This window comes from Onychomys torridus, chromosome 5 (assembly GCF_903995425.1).
Source record: "Onychomys torridus chromosome 5, mOncTor1.1, whole genome shotgun sequence".
Lineage (NCBI taxonomy): Eukaryota > Metazoa > Chordata > Mammalia > Rodentia > Cricetidae > Onychomys > Onychomys torridus.
Genome location: NC_050447.1, coordinates 109,298,208 through 109,323,869, shown reverse-complemented (window position 1 = coordinate 109,323,869; position 25,662 = coordinate 109,298,208). Strand labels below are relative to the sequence as shown.

At 40.2% G+C, this 25,662-nt stretch overlaps 1 protein-coding gene and 1 non-coding gene across 5 annotated transcripts in view; one reads left to right on the top strand and one right to left on the bottom strand.

Moving 5' to 3' along the window:
• Fars2 (phenylalanyl-tRNA synthetase 2, mitochondrial) overlaps window positions 1-25,662 on the bottom strand; it is a 451,555-nt gene that overhangs the window by 303,911 nt on the left and 121,982 nt on the right. For all 4 annotated transcript variants that reach the window (XM_036189039.1, XM_036189041.1, XM_036189043.1 and 1 more), the window contains one exon: window positions 11,182-11,341. In XM_036189039.1, the coding sequence (XP_036044932.1) occupies window positions 11,182-11,341 (160 nt within the window). The remainder of the gene's footprint in view (window positions 1-11,181; window positions 11,342-25,662) is intronic.
• On the top strand, window positions 10,272-10,344 carry Trnak-cuu. The gene has a single exon. It is a non-coding gene; the product is annotated as a tRNA-Lys (tRNA).

The window sequence follows — 25,662 nt, the reverse complement described above, 5'->3', positions numbered from 1 at the left end:
CTGGAGATGGAGAGAAGCTGTGGGTAGGGCACTTTCCATCTTCCTTTACCTCCCATGCAAAGCTCAAGTTTCTAGCACTTTGACAGGCACACTGTATCAGTACAGTGGTCTTTCTATTCCATCTCTCCCCTTCACCTTCACAATGGATCCCATACTTAATAAATAATCACAACATTCAACTTCCCTGAGTAAAAGCTAAACAGATTCTCCTACTGGCCCCTAGGCCCTTCATATTTAAAGTAGGACTCTACCATAAGAACCCCTTCCACAGGCAGGAGAATCTAAATGTGAAGGGCAGTCCAAATGAGAGCATATAAAAAGGGCTTTCTAAATCCTTCCAAGGCCACCCTCCATTGAAGCAAATAATTCTTAAAGCTGACTACACACATGCCATTAATCACCGTGTGTGGCATTAATTTTTCAATAGGTCTTTGCTCAGGTGGTAGCAGGTATAAATAGTAAAATGTAGCAATTTAAAGCAGTGGCTCTGGTTGCTTTCTGAAGAGCATGAAGCAGGCATCCACCAGAGGGAAGGAAGATCAGAGAACAAAGACAGGGGATGCACTCTGGCTGGAAATACTGGGCTCAGCAGGTAGCGACATGCCACCAAGTCCAAGACCTGAGTCTGATCCTCAGGAACCCCATGACTGAAGTAGATAATGCACCTTCAAGTTGTCCTCTGACCTGCATATGTGCACCATGATACACACATATACCTCCAAATAAATAAATGTAATAAAAGTATTTTTATATTGACAATGTGATAGAAAACCACAGTATAGCTAGGGAAATAACTCAGTCCCACTGGCAAAGGCATCTGGCAACTCATCTCCCTTATTTCCCAGAAACTCCATAGTCCTTGACCAGAGTATGCAATAACAAACATGCAGGCCATGCTTTTCAGACTTCTAAGCAATGTTCTGTTTTAATAATTACACTTTTTTAAAAAAAATCTATTTTGGGTTAGGTAATACATTGACAGGGTTCAAATCAAAACACTTTAGCAGGATAAATCCAATTATGTAGCAGGTCTTCAGTGAGTAGCCTCCCTCACATCACTGTCTCTGTCCTCTTTGTTCTCCTGAACCCTTACAGTAAACTTATAAATCCTTTAATTGCCAAGTATAAGCAAATACAAATATCCATTTCAGTTTTCCTTTTCCTAGATAAAATCCAGAATCCTATCCACAACATCCCACACATGCGGTCTTCACATTGGGTATGTCTGGAGGCCTCTCTGCATGAAGGCAGGGGACTCACTCATTTTCTTCTTGTTCCTTCAAAGTATTACACATGGCTATCTCCTGTTCAAAGAAGTTCCTGAATGGTATGTGCTTGGGGTATAGATAATATGTTGCTATTCAGAGCAATGATACAACAAAACACCCTGCTGGGCCCAATAATAAGTGCTTCTAGAACTAGAATAAATATTGCCTCCTTGTTCCTTTGGATGTTACATAATATTTTTACATCAACATTATCTCAATGCTTTTCACAGAAACCAAGAAAGACAACTAATTAGTGGTAGTGGCAAGTTGGTGTTCAGGCTCTGATGAAAACCCAGGGAACTGCAGATAAAAGACTTCCTGGCTGACCCATCTGAGGCAAGAGATATAGCCAGTGTGGACAGGATCCCCATATTCTGCTGCCTTTCAGCCACTTGCTATCTGCAGGCAGCCCTTGTCTCTCCCCTAGCAAAGGAAGAGTGTCTTCCAGAATTAGCGACTGCATTGCTAGTGGTTATGAGGAAGAGGAGGCTCATTTAATCTCTGAAGCATCCTTGTGGGAATATGAGTATGAATTCCATTTCCAAAGCAACAAAACTCATTGTGACATACCCTTCATTCCCAACTAGGGCCTCACAAACCTGCCAATGCCCCCACTGTGGCTATTTAGTATACCACATATACCCTCCACATCCACAGAGCCACTTGCCAGGGAGTCCAGTGTTGAAGACTGCAACCACCATGTGTCATAAAGATCTCTCCAAGTACAAACCAGAAGTTAGTGCTGTGTCAGCCAGTGATCCTTCTGCTAATACATGTCCAAAACCTCAAAGATATCTAAAGTCTAGCAAATTCCCCACCACTGGAGATGGGGTGGCTGATCACACAGTGACTAGTCTCCTTTGTGTTAGGACTAGCATTTAAGTGAATTTCCCTGGGAGCCCTCTTCATAGGATTCCTTTAGATTGGGGCTAGAATCTTTAAGATGAATTCATTTCTCCAGCTCCCCATGAAGACAGACAACTGCCATCAGCAGTTTGAATACTGAGTCTGTAGTCAGAGGTGCTAGAACAGATGTCTCACTCTCCAAGGCTGTGTATTAAGCAGCAGAAGGAAGAACCTAACAGCACCCTACTTTGAGGCAAGCACAGGTTCTTTGAGTCCTGATGCTTCTCTACAATGCAGGCTAAAAGGAAATTAACTTCACTCCAGAATGCAAAGCCAATCACAAAGACTACATACAGGGGGCACCATAGCAGCCAAGAGCTACCTATGAGTTTCTGGATCCACTGTGTTTTGTACCTTAACATCTTGTTGCCTCAGCTTGTCTAAATAGTAGCTTAATGTCAGTTTAGTAAGGAAAGCATGCAGAGAGCATAGCCTGGCCCCTAGTAGACTCCTTGGGTGGTTTTAATTGAAGGTCATTGAAGTAAGGCCCCAGAGTCCCGCACTTTCTTATACATCATGAAATGAACATTTCTAAATTGTGTGTCCAAAAGGTGAATGCCATTTGTTGCCCAATTCATACATATTAGGTACCATGTAAGTATCATCTCACATGCCTTCTTTCACTTACTGCTACACTATAGAAGGCTAGCAACCTCCAAACACAGCAATTATTATTGCCATTTTACAGGTGAAGGAAAGGCTCACACCACTACGAAGTTATGTCTCCAGCCCAGGACTAGAAGCAAGTATGTTAAACAGTAGCCTCCCACACTGCCGTCCACTAGAACAGACAGCAAAAAATGACTAGCTCTGCTCCCCTCCAAGGACACTTACAAGGCCAAGACTATAGGGTGGGTCCTTGTTCTAACAACTACAAAAGAGTAACAGATAAAACAAAATGGGGGGGGAGGGGAGGACACAGGCTTAGATTAGAGACAAGAGAAACATCTCCAATGGCCCGAAACATAACAGAAATGACACTCAGTGAGAGGTCAGACCAAGGTCCACACAAGGAAGAGCTATTAGCTTGACCTCTGAGGATGACACATTGCTAGCTTTGGACTGGAGAGTGCTAAAATCTTCCTCAGAGGCTACAGCAGGATGAATTCTATGCTAGCACAGAAAGATAAAAAGACTACCACCCAAATACAGCCTGGAGCTGTGGCTCAGAAGAGCTGTAGGTTTAGACAAGGCTAGACACTGGATCTCCTTCACATCTGCATCAATGGATCACCAGGTTCTTTTTTTTTTTTATTTATTTATTATGTATACACATGTATGACTGCAAGCCAGAAGAGGGCACCAGATCTCATTACAGATGGTTGTGAGCCACCATGTGGTTGCTGGGAATTGAACTCAGGACCTCTGGAAGAGCAGTCAGTGCTCTTAACCTCTGAGCCATCTCTCCAGCCCCGGATCACCAGGTTCTTAAAGCATGCCCTAGATTACTATAATGACAACATGTAAGTACTGTCAACCATTGTTAAGGGGTTGTTTAGAGAATAATAACAAGAAGAAACCATTTTGTTTAGGGAAGAATTCCAAGGAGAAAACATCTGTTCATAAAATGTACAGAAGCAGCTTTTTACAAAAAAATAAAAAAATCAGTTTGGCTCACAGAATGCTGACTCCACAGGTGCATGATCCATGAACATGCAGGGCAGACATGCACAAAACAATGCCATTCACAACTATGGACACCAGGGAACCAGGAAATGCTCTCTGAGAGAAGAAACTTAATTCCTCTCCAGGAAGGTAGCAGGAAGTAGGAATAGCATAATACCTCAGAGTTAGTGACAGCTGGGAATCTGGACAACTTAGAGAGGCTGCAGTGCATGGGCAGAGTACAGAGGGAAAGAGAGACACATATGGAACAAGCACTGTGGATCTGCAAAAGGAATCCATCTGCAGGTAGGAATTGAACTACACAAAAGTATTAAGGGAATGATGCTCCCATAGGACCAAGAATGGCAGCCAAAAGAAAAGAATCATAATGCACTGGTTATCATTAACAGTACTCAGAGAGTTCCTGCATCAGTAATAGGGAAAAATAGTCACACAAAGCTTATGGGTACTGGTTAGATACAGAATTACCAACTGCATCACAAGGTAATAATTAATAGGAATTCAAAGAAAAAAAACTAAGTAGAGAAAAATCAACAGCAACTTACCAAGAAATAACAAGAACAGAACTAGAAAACAAAGACATTAAAACAAATATTATAGCGATACTCAGTAAGTTTAAGAAGCTAAAGCAAAAACTGGATATGTTAAGTAGACACTGAGAAGATATTTAAAAAGATGCTTATCACATTATGAATGTGATACATAAATGAATCACAATATGAATGTGTGTACATAAAAAAAAAATGTACAGGACAGCATTAGTAGCAAAGTTGACCCAGCAGAAGGAAAAAGGTAAACTGGAATACATGGCAACAAGAAGTATCCAACAGGAAACCGAAGAACTAAAACAGGCAAAGACAAGGAACAGAAAGGAGAAATTCCAAATGATAAATACATATAACTAGAGTCTCAAAAGGGAGGAAGTGGTAGAAAATATCTGAATTCTCTGATTCCCATGGTGATGCCCTATTTCCATTCAGCACTCTGCTGTCAAAATGCAAGGCAGTTCACATCTCCATTGCATAAGGATTAAGCACACTGGACAGTTTTACTTTTTAAATACATCTTGCTGTGGATGACAACTACAGTGAGCAGTCAAGTGAACACTGCTTGATGCAAAGAATGATATGCTATTTCACTGTCTTGAGTATTCAGAAAAAGACTGTAATGGCATGGATGAGAAATATATGACCATAGACAAGCAGTTCCCAACTTGTGGGTTGTGACTACTTTGGGGGTCAAATGACCCTTTCACAGGGATCGCATATTCTGCATCTCAGATATTTACATTACGATTCATAACAGCAGCAAAAGTACAGTTATGAACTAGCAACAGAAATAATTTTATGGTTGGGGTCACCACAACATGAGTAATTGTATTAAAGGGTCACAGCATTAGGAAGGCTGAAAACCACTGCCACAGACTTGTGTATTCAAAATACTTGGTGTCTAGCTGAGAGCACTGTTTATGGAGGTTATGGAATCTTTAGAAGGTTCAGCCTTGCTGGAGAACGTTCATCATCTGAATGTTTATACCCTCACGCAGCTTCCTGCTCTTGTTCTCCAGTTCCTATGTGTGGCTGAGATGCAGTCTCTCAGCTTCCTGTTCCTGCCACCATGCCTCCCTCCCTGCCATTATGGACGTCTAGTGCTCTCAAACTGTAAGCCAAAAAAAACCTCTTTCTTGGTTGCTTTTGGTCAGACTTTTTTATCACAGCAATAGAAAATTAATAATACAACCCTCTCCAATCAGACCATAACACTCAGCAGACAACAGCAGTTTAAAGACTGTAAATATGAAATGATTAATGTATTTTACACTAAATTCAATTTTAGAAATAAAGTAGAATCCTTACAAACCTAATAGTCTCAATCACCTTCACGTCATTTACACTGACAGGGCTTTATGGATAGAGAAAACAAAACAAAATGTTCAAGGTAAATTGTCTTTATTACCATTACCTCATAAACCCACTCTGGACCAGGTCACTGGTCACAGCACAGGGAGCTCTAGAAGGTTTTGGTTGAATGAGTCATGGTCCCTATGCAGGTCTAACTGGCAAGTAGGTTATCTGTGGGGACTCAGCACCTGTGGAAGGGCAACACAGTAAGGAGGAAGGTAAACACAAGAGGAAAACCACAACCTGCTGTCAGCCTCACAAAGCCTTGCATTTACAGAAGTAGCAATGGCCATCATAACAGTATCATAGAAAACACTCCTGCCAGACTCAAGCTCTGGACATGGGAAGGGATGTCCTCAGGCAAGGGAGCTCCTGGCATCTACAGTTGTCTCCTGAGGTGCTGCTGGCTGGAGGCTCCTTGTCTATCAGCAAGGGCATGGTTGGAGATGTGTTCCAAAAACCACCAGCAACAGAGAGAGGCATGCTCCTTTGTGGGGACCAGGTCAGCAGAAGAGCAAAATGGTCCCTCTCTCTCAACTTATTCATCTAAACTGTACCATGAGAGAGAGCAGCGCTCTACTGGGAAACACCAATGTGTGTCAGACACTACTCTGGAAAGAGGCTGTAAACACCAAAGGCTACAAAAAGAAATTAAAATTCTAGGAATCCAAATCCCTATCTTAGATGATATAAAAGAAATGATTACTAAGCAGGTTACAAAATATATAGAAAGCAGTAGAGATATGGAAAACAAGAATGAATTCCATGAGCATAAAAATAGTATAAAGCGTTATTTGATTTCTTTCTAATTCTAAAATGAAAACCCTCTTCTAACAGCCTTAGGATACTGGTACAATTGAAATGTTAGCAGAAAATAATAAACCACATTTGGAGACAGAGAAAAGCTGAACCTAAAGCTGCTGTAATAACAACAAACTGTCACAAGGGCAGGATGAGGTCTAATTTTTAATTTTGCTTTCAAGTACAAAAGGAATCTGGTAATAATAAGTGAGGGATATCGGCAATATAAATAAATATACAAAGAGTCTTGAGAAATATGTCTGAGGCTGACAAACTGTGACCATTAATTAAATATAGAAAGAAAAAAGTTTCAGTTTTTATGTGTCTTTTGATACCTAGCAAATAGAGGGTTGGTGACAGGTTGGCCAGGACAGGAGGGAGAGGAAAAGCCAGAGGGCAGGTGGAGAGAAAGGCCGCTCTCTCCCACTTCAGTTAGACTGCCTAACTTCTTTTCCACCATAGAGTTGTTTCAGTCTCAGAAATAATATTAAAATGACCAATATCTCTCTTTTACTCACCCCCTCCCTCCCTTTAACCTTTCCTGAAAGTTTCTTACCTATGTGGTTCTGGGTAAGATTGATCCTGCTGCCTCAGCTACCCAAATTCAGGAATCACTGACCTGCACCACATGGGTTATTGAAATGGATTATTTTTATCCTTTCAAAAGAGCTAATCCCTATACTAGGTTCAGGAGTCCAAATTCTTGGGCTACACCTGGCAGCAGGAAGGAACAATTCCTTCTCCAAGTGTCAGGATGGACTGCAGCTACCCTCTCTGGGGCCGCTGTCATCTCTGACTTTCTCTGAGCTCCATAACACTCAAGCTTGATGGTACTGATGTGACTGTACTAAGACACGCTCCAGGTTCACTTCTGACTTCAGGTTACATTTACGCTATTCTCCACGCAGACAAATTAATTTTTTTTTACTTTCCTATTCTATACCTTTGTGAAGCAGATATTACAAACAAAAGTGACTCTCAAGATGCACAAAAATAGTAATACTGGCCAGGCACAGTGGCTCATGTCTTTAATTTCAGGACTCGGGAGGGAGAGGCAGCAGGTGGATCTCTAAGTCACAGGATAACTTGGTCTACAGGGTGAGTTTCAAGCCAACCAGAAACACACAAGGAGATTATATCTCAAAAAACAAAATAGCAATAATGATCTATTATAAAATGTGAACTGAAAAAGTCCAAGTCCATAAGACTTTAAAAATCAACAAACAAACATATCCTGATAATGAGACACTACCTCACTGATGTTTCAAAACTCAAAATTCTATATTTAGGTATGAGATTTTACCCCATGTCAAGACAGACATCACAGTCAAAGAAACAAACAAATGTATTGCAGAAGCAGTCTTAAATAATGAAATTTCACTCCAATATGTGGTTTTGAAAGGCATGCAAATACAAATATGAAAATACAAATACAAAGGTAAGTTCAAGACCAGATTCCCATAAATATACATCCTTGGTCTCTATGGAGTCTAGCACAAGACATTCATTTTTTTGACAGCAGGTGCCTGCCACAGTACACTGAGAAATGAGAAGACAACTTCTGAGAGTCAGCTCTGTCCTTCCACCATGTGCGCCTTGGGGCTCAGGTTATAAGAGTGGACCATGGGCATATTTATATGCTGAGCCACCAGTCCAGAACAAAGATGTGTTACAAAGATAAATGCCAAATTGTTGCAGATAATGAAAAGTTATGCTGAGCAGCAATGTGATGGGGAAGGCACATCTCATTCCATTAGCTGCCACCAAAACAAACCTGCCTGTCAATCACTCTGACTATGCTCCACCGTCCTCATAGCCATCTTGTGTTTAGTACCTTAACTTCGTGTCTGCTTCTTAGTTTTTTTTCATATTTATACTAAATTTAATGTTTAAACTTATAAAGTTGTTGTAGAACATTATTTTAAGCTGTGTTACATTTGTTTATGCTGTGGAACATTTGTTTAATGATGCAAAAGATGTGTTGCATTCTTTTATCTGCATTTGTTTAACTCTGAGAAGCTCTATTACTTTGCCTGTCTAAAACACCTGATTGGTCTAATAAAGAGCTGAAAGGCCAATAGCAAAGCAGTAGAAAGAATAGGTGAGACTCACATGCAAAGAGAATAAATAGAAGTAAAAATCTGGGAAGAGGGGATCAAGGAGCAAGAGAGGGAGGAGGAGAGAGCACACCAGGGGCCACCCACCCAGTTATACAGCCAGCCACGGAGTAAGAAGTAAAGAAAGGTATACAGAAATGGAGGAAGATAAAAGCCCCCGGGGCAAAACGCAGATCAACAGAAACAGGTTAACTGAAGTTAAAAGAGCTAATGGGACGAGCTAAGGTCGGGAGATTCTATGTGTACTTATTTGGGAGCTGGGCAGCGGCCCCCAAAGAGCAAAAGAACAAAGAGTAAAATATCAAGAACATAAGGTATATTTTGAATGTTATATTTCATTTTATTTGTGAAGCAAGTGTTATTTTAAACTAAAAGTTAGACAACTGAAGTGTAAGATATCAAAGAAACTAATAAATAAATCAGGGTTAAAAGGTAGAGCAGAGACCTCCATGGAATCCTTAGCAGGCATGGGATTTTCTACCACCACGCTCCTTCCTCTTTTCCCCTGTCCCTGTGTCGTTATTGTTTTCAGTGTGCTGCACCTATGTCTGCAGCCTTGGTTATAGTGTGCTCTCTTTTCTCTCCACTGTTTTCTGATTGTCTGGAGCCTTCCCTGATAATTCTCCCTCAACTCTGTTGGCTATCCTCCACCAAGTGCCTTCCTGAGTACAGGCTCAATCTTGGATGAAGCTCCTCTTCTGAGTACTCACAGACAATGTTACCTTGGTAAAGGATAAAGATGCTTGACTCTTGAAGACAGGAATTATGTCTAGATTATTCCATACTGTGATGTCTACAACCTAGTAAAAATCAAGTTCATAAACTCTCACAAATAGCAATTACAATTATTTGCTTACAGATATGTGTAAAACAAAAAACATAAGGAGGGCCATAAGTTTGTTTTGTTTGTTTGTTTTTTGTACATAATTCGACAATGGAAAAGATGCAGATGAAATCCTGGCATGCTGTGTGAAGCTGTGTGGCAGAAGGTTTTTCCTTAACACTGGGATCCCTTCTTCCCAACCTGCCTCTTCAATGCTTGAACAATATAATCTATCTCTCTACATTTCAGTGTTAAGTAGATTGTACTACTGCTAAAAATACCACAATTCCTTTATTGTGGAAGTAAAGGGAGGCTAGCTATAATAGGATCTATCACAATCTTGAAGTGAAATCTGTTTCACATTATACCATTTATTATGAAATGCTTCAAATCTGGAGACAGGAATAGAAAATAGCAACCATCCATGCACCCATTATTCTACTTTATCAAATCATAACATTTTGTCATATTTTACTTCATACTTTTACAAAATAAAACATTTTTAACACAGATGAAGGCAGTTTCCCACACCCTCCCATTACTATTTCTTACTGCCTGGAAAAGTGTAAGTCTGACATCAATGTGCAAATTTAAATAATGTATGCCATATAGAGAATGCAGAGGGCTAGTTAGTGGCTTCTTAAATGTTATATGAATTATGCATCTTATGATATGGAAGTAAAGATATTCCCATAAACCTTGTTAAAACAGAGTAGCAGAGCCTTACTAAATTACAACAGGAGACATTTTAAACACACACTGGAGTTCATTCGTAAATGGGAGTCTGAAGGAATGAAAGCATACAGGTCAACCAAGATCTGTAGTAAAAGCCCGGCTAGCTCAGTCGGTAGAGCATGAGACTCTTAATCTCAGGGTCATGGGTTCAAGCCCCACGTTGGGCGCCATTTGTAGTTGGAGAGCTTCTCTCCAGGCCCCGCCAAGCCCTATTAGTCCAACAACCCACTTATAAAATAAACACATAGACATTCATATTATTTAAACTGTTTGGCCATTAGCTCAGGCCTACCACTGTCTAGCTCTTACTCTTATATTTAGGCCATTTCTATTAATTTATACTTTGCCACGTGGCTCGTGGCTCACCAGTACCTTACATTTTGTCATGGCAGTGGCTGGCCGTATCTCTCTCCTTTGCAAAATTTTCCTCTCTCTTGTCCCGCCTATACTTCCTGCCTGGCCACTGGCCAAACAGCATTTTATTTATAAAGAGCGATATCCACAGCAAAGATCAGTGAGCTCTGGGATCCAGCTGAAAATGAGGACTATGGCTCCCACTGCAGGAAGCATCAACAATATTTCCCCCTTTGGAGGAAGATTTGAAGATAAGTATATAGTAAGAGCCAAAATCTGAACAATATTAATTTTCCTATAGATAGTAGTAGTCAGTACATCAAATGTATGATTGTGCCAGGGGATACTCCACATTGTGAAGAATCTTGTCAATGATGTAATAATATAGAAACAAAACCAAGCTAACCAGTCTATTTTTACTGATAACAAGCTAGTCCACCATCACTGTTCCTTCTCTAGCTAATTCCATTCTATATCTTCTATATCTCAAATTGAAAGAACCAAGAAGTCCACAGGCTCCCTCTCATCCACCTATAACTTAGACAAAAACCAAGTCAACAACAAAAACCTTAGATACAGCCTCAATGCTGCACAGTGTTAGTAACTTTTGAATTATTAAGCTGGAGACAAAAAGATATCTGAGTACTTACCATCTCCAAAAAGATGTGTCATAAGCCTTGTCAGTACTTGTTTAAGGTCAAACTCCACAAGCTTCACAGCCTCCATGGTGTGTGTCTCTTGCTTATGAGCAGAGCGAAAACTTTCTTCAAAGAGCTGCAAGCTTTCTCCATCCTTTACGCCAGCAAATAACTGTAAACCAAAAAGAATAATGAAATATATTTAAAAACAAAAACAAAAAAAGGTCCTAGTTGGCCTCTGTCAAATAGCATAAAAATTCTGGTTATAAGAATTATATCTTACCAAAAATAATTTTTAATTAAAATTTAAAAATAACTAAATTTTATAGTTAATATGCACATTGAAATTAACAGCACTTTGTACTAACTAGCCAAGCTCTGAGCTACCCAGTGTGGAGGGTCCCTGGGTAATTAAAAGACACTCCTCAGATCTCTGCTGATCTGTTTTACATTTGCCAGTCATTTCCTTACAAGAGACATTATCCTCAATTTTAATGGAAATGCCAAGCTTTAGACTCTAAAATAGTATCCCTAAGTGTCCCACAGGATCTTCCCAATGTGATCTAAGACTAAGTAAGAAAGTACAGTTTAAGAATTAAATCCTATAAAGTCTATGAAGACAGGAAGCCTGCTGGAGTTTTAATACTCTATTTCTAAAACCCATTTCAGGGCTTCACACATATTTCCGCCGCTTACTATAAACAGAAAGGGGCAAATTAAATGATAGCTAAGCCTCAGCTCATGATACATAAAATGGGACAATGTTGAATTCACATATGGTAAGTAATATATGAAAATACAGTGTGCATGGCACAGTACAACAACTAAACAAAACTTCCTCAGGATCATCATGAACCACAGCTGTCATTAATTTATGCTACTTTTCCAATAAAATAGAGTATCCGAGACTAATGAGATGGCTCAGTCAGTAAGTGTTTGCCACATAAGCATAAGGACCTAAATTCAAACCTAGCAACCACATGAGAAGCCAGGCACAGTGACATGCGCACCTGTGATCCCAGTGCCGAGGGGGAAGAAACAGGAAGCTCTCTGGAGATCACTGGGCAACCAGGCTAACAAAAGCAGTGAGCTTCAAATTCAGTTAAAGACCCTGGCTGGGCGGTGGTGGTGCAAGCCTATAATCCCAGCACTTGGGAAGCAGAGGCAGGCAGATCTTTGTGAGTTCGAGGCCAGCCTGGTCTACCAAGCGAGATCCAGGAAAGACGCAAAGCTACACAGAGAAACCCTGTCTCGAAAAACCAAAAAAAAAAAAAAGACCCTGTCTCAAAAGCTACAGTGGAAAGTAATAGAGGAAGTCATTTGATATCCACTCCTGGCCTGTGTGTATACACACATGTATAGACATATGTGTATAGCCACACACACACACATGAACATATCCAACCATGGTGCCACAGCAGATCAACTTTACCTATGAGGATAATGGGTCAAGAAAGAGAAATAAAGATAGGCAATAGTGGCATATACCTTTAATCCCAGCACTTGGGAGGCAGAGGCAAGTTGATCTCTGTGAGTTCAAGGCCAGCCTGAGCTACAGAGCAAGTTTCAGAACAGCCAGGGCTACAGAGAAACCATGCCTCAAATAACAAAACCAAAAAAGAGAGAGAGAGAGAGAGAGAGAGAGAGAGAGAGAGAGAGAGAGAGAGAAAGAGAGAGAAATGAGCAAATGGCCATCATTGTTTAAACCTGAGTCCCATGGGCAACAATTAATGTTTTACTAAACAAAGGGATGTCGGTTTTAGTAATGTTATACTGGATGATTAGAACAATCTTCATAAAAATAATTGCTAAAGGCACAAAGAAAGTAACAAAGCAGATAAGAAGTATGAAGTAAATCTCTACAAAATGGCATGAAACCAGCAAAACATCAGGCAAAAATTCACTAAGAATGACTGCCTCCCAGCACACTATGGGAAAAGCTGAGCATGGGAATGCCAGCTTAGCACAGCTGGCAAGACAAAAGTGCAAGCCCACTAGCTGACCATGCCAGAATGTCTGCTAAACACCAAAGACTCATTCCCCCACCCCACCGCACCCCACTCCCAAGGACTAAATCTATGTAAAACACATATGCCAAAATCTCCAGTCAAGTGCCACACCTCCTGGACAAAAGGGGAGCTCCAGCTGTAATCAAAAACCAAGGAAGTCAAGACTGAGGTTTCCTCTAAATACTCATAAGGTCTTTTTAGAAGTTCTCACTACCCTGGGCCTTAAATGAGTCCCATGAGTGCTGAAAATAACCCACCTGTGTACAATTCATACAGTTCAGGACATAAGCCTAAAAGATGATACTGCCCACTATTAAGGTGTGTCCTCCTACATTAATTAATGTAAACAAGACAATGCCCTACAGACATCTTCACAGGGCAACTTAACCCTGAAAAAGCCCTCACTAAGATTCTCTTCCCAGGTGATTCTATACTGAGTGAAATAGTTGACTAAACTAGCCATCATATCTAGCATTTTTGAGAATTCAAAATATTAAACATAAAGAAGTTTTGTGCTGGAGAAATATTTGAATAAAGTATGGTCAGTCTAAGTGAGCACTACTTAAGTGCAAAAGAGAATGCAGAAGCCTCCCTAACTTCTAGAAAGGCTTTCCAACATGCAAAAAAAGGAAAAGAGAGCCAAGTACAAAGGAGCAAATGCTGGCTTTCCTGTAATATGCAGGAGGACACAAAGACAGTCTTCAGGTACCTGCAAATGAATAACTGAAGAATAAACCACAGTGAAGAATGACTGGCCATGGGGAGGTGGGCAGAAACAAAGGATAAGCAGGTGAGTGGGGAATCAGGTGTGAGGATTGGCAGGGCACAAACAGTGATGATTCCCTGGGTAAAACTTTTGTGCAGTTCTGGATTTGAGAATCAAGTTCATATTTAATCCACTCAAGACATGAGAAAGATAAGCTGCACAGAGGTGTGGAGAACACCAAATATGCTTTCATTTGACCCGCAGTCACAAAGGAGAGGAGAGTACTGGCTGCAGAAAATCTTAACAACAGTATAGAAGTCACTTTCTAAGGTTAAAAATGTAATTATGGGGACAAACATGGTACACAAGGCAGCCCTTTTCTCAACCAGACTATATGGTAATAATTCTGAAATCACTTGAAGTTCCTTCTATGGCTTGTTGTGTATTAAATGCATTACTGGTAAGAAGAACAAGATCCGAAGTTACTGGCAAGGGCAATGGAGAGGGCCACAAAGAGTCATTTGGTGCTGGCTTGGGACTGAAGGTATCTACAAATTCAACACCTGTATAGATACATGTCAATATGGAAAATGATGTGTGGTGGGTATTGTGTTCCCTGAAATATTGTGTATTCCCCGAAATAAACATATCTGGGATCAGAGAACAGACAGCCACTAGAACAGAGCCAGAAATGGTGGCTAGAAAATGGGTCAGAGCAAGCCATAACAGAAGTCGGGCGGTGGTGGTGCACACGCCTTTTATCCCAGCACTTGGGAGGCAGAGCCAGGTGGATCTCTGTGTGTTCAAGGCCACTTTAGAAACAGCTAAGCATGGTGACCCTCGCCTTTGATCCCAGAAACCCAACCTTTAATCCCAGGGAGTGGGGTCAGAAAGAGAAAGGTATATAAGGCGTGAGGACCAGGAACTAAAGGAGTAAAGCACGTAGTTAGTTAAACAAGAAGAGTAAAGCATGTCATAAGAGTTAAGCATCTGGCTGGTTAAGTGTTTAGGCTTTGGAGCAACACAGTTCAGCTGAGACATGTGGATGAGGACTCAGAAGCTTCCAGCCTGAGGAAACAGGATCACCTGAGGAACTAGCAAGGTGAGATAGCTGTGGCTTGTTCTGCTTCTCTGATCTTCCAGCATTCACCCCAATAACTGGCCTCGGGTTTGATATTATTAATAAGACTCTTTAAGATTCGTACTATAATGATGTATATAGATTTCCTGGCTGTATCTAAGAAGGCCTAGACAAAATGCATATATACATACTCAGGTCTGGGTTTCTAAATACCATTCTCGTAAAGGAGAAGTCCCTAGAGAAATAACTGATTTTAAAAGATGAATCAGGGATACCCTGTTGAACACAAAGTAACAAGAGTCCAGGACACAGGTGACTACCACAGGGGGCTCCACATGGCCAATTCCAGATCCAACTGAACAATACATAAATAAGTTGAACATGGACTACACCACAGATATAGAAACAAATATACAAAAAGCCATGAAGATATTAAATATTAAATAAATATGTACAGAGAATAAAATTCTAGTGAATGCATTTAGAAGAAGAAAGTTGGCCAAAACCACAGTAATTCAGAAGATGACCAGTGGATTCTAAAGTTAGTGGGAGAAAATATGAGAAACAGGATATTTACAGTGGTAAAATAGATTTCTCAGAAACTTCCTAATTATGTTAGGAAATTTTAACAACAGAGAAACATACTATCTCTATGAAGTTATCAATCCCAGGGTAACCAAAAATTGTACACATCAATGGCCTATCATCTCTCAAAAACAATGTACTGACAAAGGCAAAGAAAATGACCCCTTTTTTGCCAAAAATATATAACCCAAACCTGATCCTGAGAAGATATCAATGTCTAAATCTTCCTATGAAAAATTTGACAAATGCTATGAGACCAGTGGTTCTCAACCTGAGGGTCACAACTCCCTTCACAGGGATCACCTAAGACCTTCAGAAAACCCAGATATTTACATTACGCTTTGTAACAGTAGCAAAATTACAGTTATTAAGTAGCAACAAAAATAATTTTATGGTTGAGGGATCACCACAAGAGGAACAGTATTAGAGGATCATAGCATAAGGAAGGTTGAGAACCGCTGTCCTAGACAAAGAAAGACTAAAAACCGTCGTAGTTTAAGGAAGGTGATGAGGACACGTCCACTACACAGAGTATCATTCTGGATGGAATTCTGACTCAAGTAGGGGGGCAAATACGTCTGCATGTTCTATTGGACTCTTCAGAGCTGCTTGGTTTTCGTTGTTCGTGTTGCTGCTGCTGCTTGTTTCATTTTGTGTGTATGTGTTTTTAATAAAGACTAATTTTGAAAAGCAGTTTTAGGTTGACAGTGAAAGTAAGAGGAAGGTAGAGCTGTTAATATGCTGTCTGCCATCCCTACACACACACACACACACACACACACACACACACACACACACTTCCTGCCTACCACACACATACACACACTTCCTGCCTACCACACATATACACACACTTCCTGCCTACCACATACATATACACACTTCCTGCCTACCACATATATACACACACTTCCTGCCTACCACACACATACACAGACTTCCCGTACTAACAATATCCCCACCAGATGCTACACCTTATGTGACTAAGGGACACACACTGACATATTACCAGACAGCCACAGTCCTTAGTATACATTAGCTGTGATCACTGCATCAGAGTTTACATTAGGAAATGTGTTCTATGGTTTTTTGTAGATGTACAAAGACGTAGACACAATTTAACACCATGCAAAATAGTTTCGATGCTCTAAATGCTACCTGTGCACTGCCAATTTATCTGTCCCTCCCCAGCAGCCCCTGGTGTCCACTGATTTTTTCACTTCAGTCTGAAGTTTCATCTTTTCCAAAATATCTTAATTGGAAGTATGGAATATTCAGACTTTTCCAATTGGCTCCTTTAACTGAGCCATATGCACTTAATTTTTCTTTATATCTTCTCTTGGCTTGATAGCTCATGTATGATTGTTTTGAATAAAACATTTTTACTATCTATTCATTCTTAAGATTTGATTTTTAAAATATTTTATAGTCTATACCTTAGAATAACAATAGCTGAAACAACTGGGGACTATTTTACCAACCCACCAACAGCATTGTCCAGAAGTGTGTATCTCTGTTAGGTGATTTTAAGTCTGTGGATGGAAGGTCACTAGGAAGGCCTAGGCTGAGGGAGCTTTCAACCTCAAAGACTTTATAGCCAGAGCTCTAGGGCCAATTTGCAACTTAAGATGAGAGTTCTCAGGTTTCACTCAAATTTAGTCTCCTGGCAGCCCTAATGAGGAGGGAGGACACAACTGCATGTAAAAAGCCCACAATGCACCTGCGCCTTCAGTTCAATGAGAGTCCTCTCCTCAGGAAACTGTCCCATCTCTATAAGCTTTCAATGCAGCAAGGTACGGTGAGATGGTGCAGCTGTTAAAGGCGCACACACCACTAACAGTAACAACCCGAGTTTAATTCTCAGAACTCCCATGACAAAATAAGAAAATTAACGCTCATGCTTCCTATGTCTTCAGAAAATTAATTAATTAATTAATTAATGGATGAGTGCAGGCAGACGGAAAGGCATCCAGACAGACACAAATAAAAATGTTAAAATCTGAAGAATATTTTTAATAATAGTAATATTATTTCATAGGTTGTTTACCTTTTCTTTAAACTATTTTCTTAATCCCTTTTTTTTTGGGGGGGGGGGCATATCTAATCCACACTTAGGACAATCTTCCGGAACATAACTCTGTAAACTACTTTCAGAATCATATTATATGACTCCCAGAAATTGAATGTCTTTCATACTTTACCCCTGGCTTATTTGTTTTATGGAGTTGGATATTGAACACAGGGCCATACTATGCCTAGTCTTAATATTCCCCCTCTCTCTCTCTCTCTCTCTCTCTCTCTCTCTCTCTCTCTTTCTTTCTCTTCTCCCCACCCCCCCCCCCTCTCTCAGGACAAGGTCTCACTATGTAGCCCACACTGGTCTCACCTGGTGGCAATTCTACTATTTTTTACTCTCTAGTTCTGGTTTTGGTCACCATGACCAGTCTGGTTCTTAATGCAATGTTACCCAGTTTGATCACTCAAAATTCTAGCCTTCTACCCAAATGACTTTTTACTGTATTCAAAATCCAAATCTCTCAAGCAATATGATCTGCACTTACAATATGGTCATCTCTATACCTGATGATGGAATTCACTGAAGATAATGCCAAACAAAAATACTTTTCAGGGCTGGAGAATTGGCTCAGAAGTTAAGCATGCTGCTCTTCCAGAGGTACAGGGTTTAGTTCCCAGCACTGGCCCAGTAGCTCACAACAAGCTATAACTCCAGTTCCATGGGATCTGACACACTCATCAGGCCTCCATGGACACCAGGCACGCATGTTATATACAGACATATATCCAGATAATGCACTCACACACATAAAATAAAATTAAAGGGAAAGGGCATTGTAAATATGTAGAGCACTTTCAGCATTGTTGCGATGTCCTAGAAGGAAACTAGATGAAAGATCCAATAGCCCTTTAATTGCTAAAAGATATTTAAAAAAAAAAAAAAAAAAGGGAGAAAACAAAATACTTCCCAATGTGATTTTTAAGCTTTAAGCTTTGGAGGGGAAAACTCTGTGTAGACATTTAGGTTCATAAACAGCTTTCCTTTAATGGCAAAGAATTTAGTAACTACATTAGATTAACAAGCAACACCAGTCTTTCTTCACAGGAAAGTTTATATGAAATAATGTTATTCCATTACTAGGATGAGGTTGAGCCATAATACAATCATTAAAAATTCAAGAATTAAGAGAAAACTGTTAACAGTGGAATATTTATTATCTCTCTGTGGTAGGATCACTCATAATTTTCCCTTTTCCTTGCTGTTTTTATGTGTTTTGTATATTTCCCAATAAACAAGATTACATCTGAAGTTTTACAGAATAAAACACACATCATCTGAAGGACAACAAGGAACATGGTGAGGGTTCAGTGGGTAAAACACTTGTCTTTGCAGAGAACATGGGTTTGGTTTCCAGCACGCACACTGTGACTCACATCCATAACTCCAGTCCCGGGTGATCCAATGCCTTCCCTGGACCTCCATGGGCAGAAGGCATGACCATGGTATACATACATATATGCAGGCAAACTCTATACATTTAACGTAATTTAAGTAAGTCTAAACAAGGAGTGAGGGGCATGGAAGAGTCTTTACTAGTCAGTATTGTGCACTGCAAATACTACAGTGGGCCCCTCTTATTGATACAGCACACAATGTTCTACTGCTCTATTCAGAAACGATAAAGCTGGCTGCTCCTGGGCCTGGAACCACTCCCAGGTCAAGCTAATTAGTGGGAAATACGGAGAGGAGAACTTATGAGGGAAAGCATTTCATTAGTGGTAGAAAGGGAAAGGACTAAGATGCTCTTGGTCAAAATGCAGATAATCGATACAGAATGTTTCTCTGACATTTTCGAGTAGTTCACTTCTGTGAATGCTGCTTCTTTCTCCCACATCCCCTTCTCCTTCCTGGACTTTTCTATGTCCAATATTCATATTCATTACTGTCACCTGTGTTCTAGTACCTGCCCGCTGTCTTAATCCCTCCTTCTCCCCTTATCACTGCCCACCTCTTGTTACATGACCTCTATGCACACACATACCCACATATATGTATGTAAACATGTCAAGCCAGGCTCTGCATATGACAGAGAACATGTGGTACTTGTCTGAAGCTGAGTTACCTTGCTTAATGTAATATTTTCCAGATTCAACTATTTCCCCACAAATATCATAATTTCATTGTTCTTTACAGTTGAATGAAATCCCATGTGCATATGTACTATAGTTACATGATCCATCCATGTACTGATGGACACCTAGCTAGGCTGGTTACATTGTCTTGCTATTATGAGTAGAGCAGCAATAAGCACAGATGGACAAACAGCTGTGAGATAGAATGCACACAGCACTCTAAGTATTTGACCACAGAGGGTAGAGCTGGGTCATATAACAGCTTTATTCTTTTAGGTTTTTGATAACCTACCACACTGTTCCCCACACTGACTATACCAGTTCACACTCCCACCAATAACACACAGGGTTGTCTCTCCCCATGCTAGCATCTGTTCCTCTTTGTTTCTTGGTGGAAGCCATGCTGAACAAGGTGAGGTAGAATCTCAGAGAAGTTTTAATTTGGATTTGTTGACAGCTAAGAATATTAAACACTTTTTAAAAATATTTATTGGCCATTAGAGCTTCTTCTTTGGAGAACTGTCTGTTCATTTCATTCACCAATTTATTGACTGACAGTTCTGATCTTCTGATGTTTAACTTTTACAATTCTCTATATATTCTAGATACTAATACTTTGCCTGGCAAAGATCTTCTCCCATTCTGTGGGCTGTCAACAGAGCAGACAGCCTACATATATATTTTTAATGTACTAAAAACGTCTCTATATTCTTAAGCTTACTTATGTCCCCTCTTTAGCACAAATGTCATTACATTGTTAGCAAAGAAAAACAGAAACTTGTTTCAAATTAGCATTAGACCTGAGAAGAAACATTTGACCATGTAAGAAGTCAAAGCCTTCAACTTTAATCCAATGTGACAATTTTCTTGGTTTTCCTGAACCACAGCTGAGGATGGGCACACCAAACAATAAAATCTAAAGCCAAGACTAAGCCAATAGCTTCACACAATGCTACAAGAAGGCTTGTTCACTCTGCCCTTTCCTAAAGGATCAGCATAGCAGCCATGACAAAGGAGCCTGGCCCAGCTGTCAGTCACTACATAAGAAAACTAGCTCTACCTCTGGTGTACCTTTTTCCAAACTCAGAGTACTTGCCTGATAATATTAATGTATATCTCACATTAGCAATAAAGTGTACTGTCACTTTAAAAATACATGATCCTCCCCTGCACCACACACAGCTCCTGCCTCTGCTGACTCTGCCCCCACACCACCTCTTTACACAGATGGAACCTCCAACTTGAAAGTGTGTCTTCTCCAAGTTCCATGGTTAGCAGATAATGCTAGGGGCCAAGTTGTAGCCTATAGAATTCTATTATGGGTTGTGGCAAACCACTTCAACAAACAGAAGCATGGGAATGTTTATGTGGATACACCAAACATGCAAAAAATCTCAGGAGGTAATGAAGGAGCAGCAATAGTATGCATTAGGAAAACTTAAATAACTTCTATTAACAGGGAATATAGAGTCCCCTTGGGGGGTTCTTATATCATTAATAAAAGAATTTAAGGATAGTCTCTAGTGGAAACACAAGAACAATTTCATTAGAATTAAAAACAAAAGACACAGGGCAGGCAAGCAGCAAAACCTCAGCTGCTGCCTAGAGGAGGAGAATGGAGGAAAGAAGGGAAAAAAGCTAAGACATTTAAGCTACAGGGCCAGAGAAGCATTAAAAGGGGGGGGGAGCCAAAGTGTAGGGGGGGGAGGTAATTATAAAAGAGACAGAAAGAAGTAAAGGGAAGGGTACTGATTTACTGAATACTTCAGAAAAGCAGGTAGACCTAAGACCCCCATGTATGTGATGGTATTGTGTTCCCCAAAATATTGTGCACCCTAATAAATTTATCTGGGGTCAGAGAACAGACAGCCCCTAGATACAGAACCAAAAATGGTGGCTAGAAAATGGGTCAGAGCAAGTCATAGCAGAAGCTATAGGTGGTGGTGCGCGCCTTTAATCCCAGCACTTGGGAGGCAGAGCTAGGCAGATCTCTGTGTGTTCAAGGATAAGACAGCATGGAGACACACACCTTTAATCCCAGGGAGTGGTGGCAGAAAGAGAAAGATATATAAGGCATGAGGACCAGAAATTAGCAGCATTTTGGCTGGTTAAGCTTTAAGGCTTTGGAGAAGCTTTTAGGCTTTGGAGCAGCACAGTTCAGCTGAGATTCATTTGGATGAGGACTCAGAAGCTTCCAGTCTGAGGAAACAGGATCAGCTGAGGAACTGGCAAGGTGAGGAAACTGGGGCTTGTTCTGTCTCTCTGATCTTCCAGCATTCACCCCAATAACTGGCTCTGAGTTTGATCTTATTGTAAGACTCCTTAAGATTCGTGCTACACACGTGGCCATAGTCCTTAAGCTTCTGGGATGGAATAGCACAGTATCTCATTATTCTGAGATTATTATTAATGAATTATATTAATAAATTATTCTATTTCTTTAGCATGGCTTTATATGAGTCCACCTTCCTAGTAGTAACCCTTAGTCAAAGAGACTGAACCAACCCAATTTGGAATATTAGGACTATTCTATTCCCTTACCCAAGAGTTTTTCTACTCAAGCACTATATTGTAGCTTAGGACAATGAAAATAAAAGAAGTCAAACATCATCAGGCTATTTTCAAAACTAGTAAGGGCTACATAGTGAGTTCCAGACCTCTCTGACCCCCCAGAGTACATGAGTATAACCAAAATGTATCTGAACATCCACAAAACATTAACAATTTAAAAACACCAAAAGATCAGTGTGAGAGGCCATCTGTACAACACAGCACAGATGAAGAATAAGATAATCTAATCAGAGCCAGCTATTATTTCTAATGAAGTAAAAGACTAAGGCAGGAAGAGAATCTAAGGATTGCCTACGCCCAACTCAGAGAACGGAAAAGAGCCAGAGGGATGCAGATCCAGGTGGGGCAAGGTCACTTAGACAAAATGGTCTTACCCCAGTCCCAGAGACTTAAAGGGTGGTTTCTCACTTCACCCAGTGATTGAGAGACAGACACCACAGTGTTGATGAAAACTTAACTTTCCATTAACCACACAGAATAGGCCATGCTAGCTGTTTTCCCATTAGGTCTTTCTTTATTTCTGACATTTTCTTAAGTATCCCTATATAAACTCAAATGATCCAAATACAAACTCTATCCTCATTGCAGAAGCCAGAGGAAGTAGTTCAAATGAGAACAGAAAGGAGAAAAGAAATTAATTCAGATATGTTTTAACAATGAAAGTGGATAACAAAAGCTGATTTTGTTTAAAATATAGAAAGCAAAAAGTCCTAGAATCTAAGTAACTTTTTAAAAAGGCAAATTTTTATAAAGAAAAAAAGAATAGGTCTGAGTGGTGGCGGCGCACGCCTGTAATCCCAGCACTCAGGAGGCAGAGGCAGGTGGATCTTTGTGAGTTTGAGGCCAGCCTGGTCTACAGAGTGAGATTCAGGACAGGCTCCAAAGCTACAGAGAAACCTTGTCTCGAAAAACCAAAAAAACAAAAACAAAAAAAAGAAAGAAAGAAAGAAAGAAAGAAAGAAAGAAAGAAAGAAAGAAAGAAAGAAAGAATAGTCAGAATAATATACAAAATAAAATAATATACAAAGTAAAATTTCCAAATGACCAAAGGGAAGAGTGAGATGGAAGCAGGATTCCAGATGGTTACATGGGTCTGGGCTATGGTTTCCATTTGCTCATTTAAATATCCCTTTCTGTTTGCTCATTCAAATGTCCAAAGACCACTTACACCTTCTGCACTACAAGCCTTGCATGTGGGTGCTAGATTCTATCTATGATACTTACCTCTCTAGGTTTCTGTGACAGAGCTCATGACACTCTGCTGCTACTCAGAACCATCAGCTGAAGACAATAGGCACCTTGTCTACCTTGTAAGGTACCCACTACATGATTTCACTTAATGCCTATAACACTTAGCACATCTCAGTTACTCCAGTAAGAACTCAGGGGTTTGAGAGGTTAATGGAAGAGCACCATTGCATAGTAATTGATAGTGCCTCAATCCCAAGCCAACTCTATAACTGTGATCCAGTCTGGGACCCAGAGCCCTCTCTCTGACTTCAATACAGAAAACACCAGACAGACAAAATGAAAATTTGATATAAAACATGAACATAACTGAGCTTCCAGGCCCCATACACTTACATTTCCTCAGACATTGTGCATAAAATAATGATAGTTTACTCCAATTAAAACAGGTTTATTGTATAAGGATCACTAAATTATTATTATTTTATTATTATTATTATTATTATTATTATTATTATTAATTGGGGTTGGGAGATAGCCCAGTCTGTAAAGTGAACACATTGCAAGTATTAGGCCCAGAGCCTACACTAAAAAAAGTCAGATATGATGCACATTTATATCCCAGTGCTAGGAGAGGAGAAACAAGCAGATCCCTAGGACTCTCTGGCCAGCCTAGTACAGCTGATGAGTCCCAGTCTTAAGATAAAGTAAACAATTCCTGAAGAACAGCACAAAGGCTGACCTCTGGCCTATACCAGCGCATGTTGCACACACAGACATAATTTAACAACAACCAGTTAAGCTTGCCTTTTGGGTACACCAAATATCTGTGAACTTGCATGCAAGTGGACAGTTTGCGGACCATTCAAGGAGTGCTTTCCACACAGATGGAATGCAGTGGTACTCCATACTAGCACTACTCACAGAAAAATGTGCTATGTTAAAAAACTATGTGAACTAATGGACAATGTACAATACGGGAGATGGGTGTCCTAGAATGTCCTGGCTCATTCAGGCATTTCCTGGAACATCCTGGAGTGTCCTGAAGCACCTTTTCTAACCCGTGTTTGACTCCAATGATTTCAGCCCTTTCTTCCTAAACAGAGGAAGAGAAGTAACTGAAAGGAGAATAAAAGAAACTAAGGCGAGAAACATCTTAGAGTTGAATAAGTCATACACAGGGAGATCATAAGGGATTAGAAACAACTTCTCAAATATGAGACCTGTTCAGACAAATCCATCCAAAAAGAAGAGGCAGGTCTGTGACGTTCTGTACCATGTATAAAACTCTGAAAGATGATGTATCCAAGAGAATATTCAATCAACCCCTACAGAAGTTGTCTTGGTGGACACAGGCTCAGATGTAAGGGCCCTTCTTAGGCACTCAGCAAGGGTATCTACAGAACACACTGAATGCATTCTGCATTAACCCAAAAATACCAACAAAAAACAACTCCACTTTCCTGCCAGAGTCCTAGGCCAGGAGATGGTGAGAGGAGGGGACAGTCTTCTCAGCCTCTCAGGGAAAGCAGGCATTAGTGGTCTCTTTGTGAATAGTCTACACATTGTCAGGCATATGTTAATCTGGCACTCAGAAGAATGAAGCTGTTGAATTATAAAATTGAGGTAGCCTGGGCTACATAGGGAGCATCTCTTTCAAACAAACAATATTTTGGGGGTGGGAAATGTGAATCAAGTGAAACATTTTTAAACTGCAAAATATTTCTACATTATAACATTAAAATAAATGTGAAAAAAATCAAAATCAATTCAATGACATTTGAAAATTACAAAGCCTTTGGTAAAACAGTCAGCCAATATTATAACAGTAATTTGGCTACGTGGAAGCTTATAAAGCCATCCCTATCTGAGGTAATAGAGCAAGAAGGCTAAAGGACAATGGGCATGGCATAAAGTACTTTTGCTCTGCATGATTACAAATGTGAGGAAAAGTGACATGAGGAATGAACAGAACACCATGAATAATGTGAATGAGAACTATGGCTGAGACCTGCAGCCAAGCAAAACAGTGAAGTATAGAAACTGAATGTATGAAAAAGGGGAGGGCAGGGCCATGAAACTGGGATATGCAAATCATTTTAACAAGGGAGTGGAGAATGAAAGGGGAAGAGGCAAAAATGTCTTCAAAAACTGGACAATAGTCATCAAGTGAAACTCTGGCTAACAGCATGCTTTATCCCCAT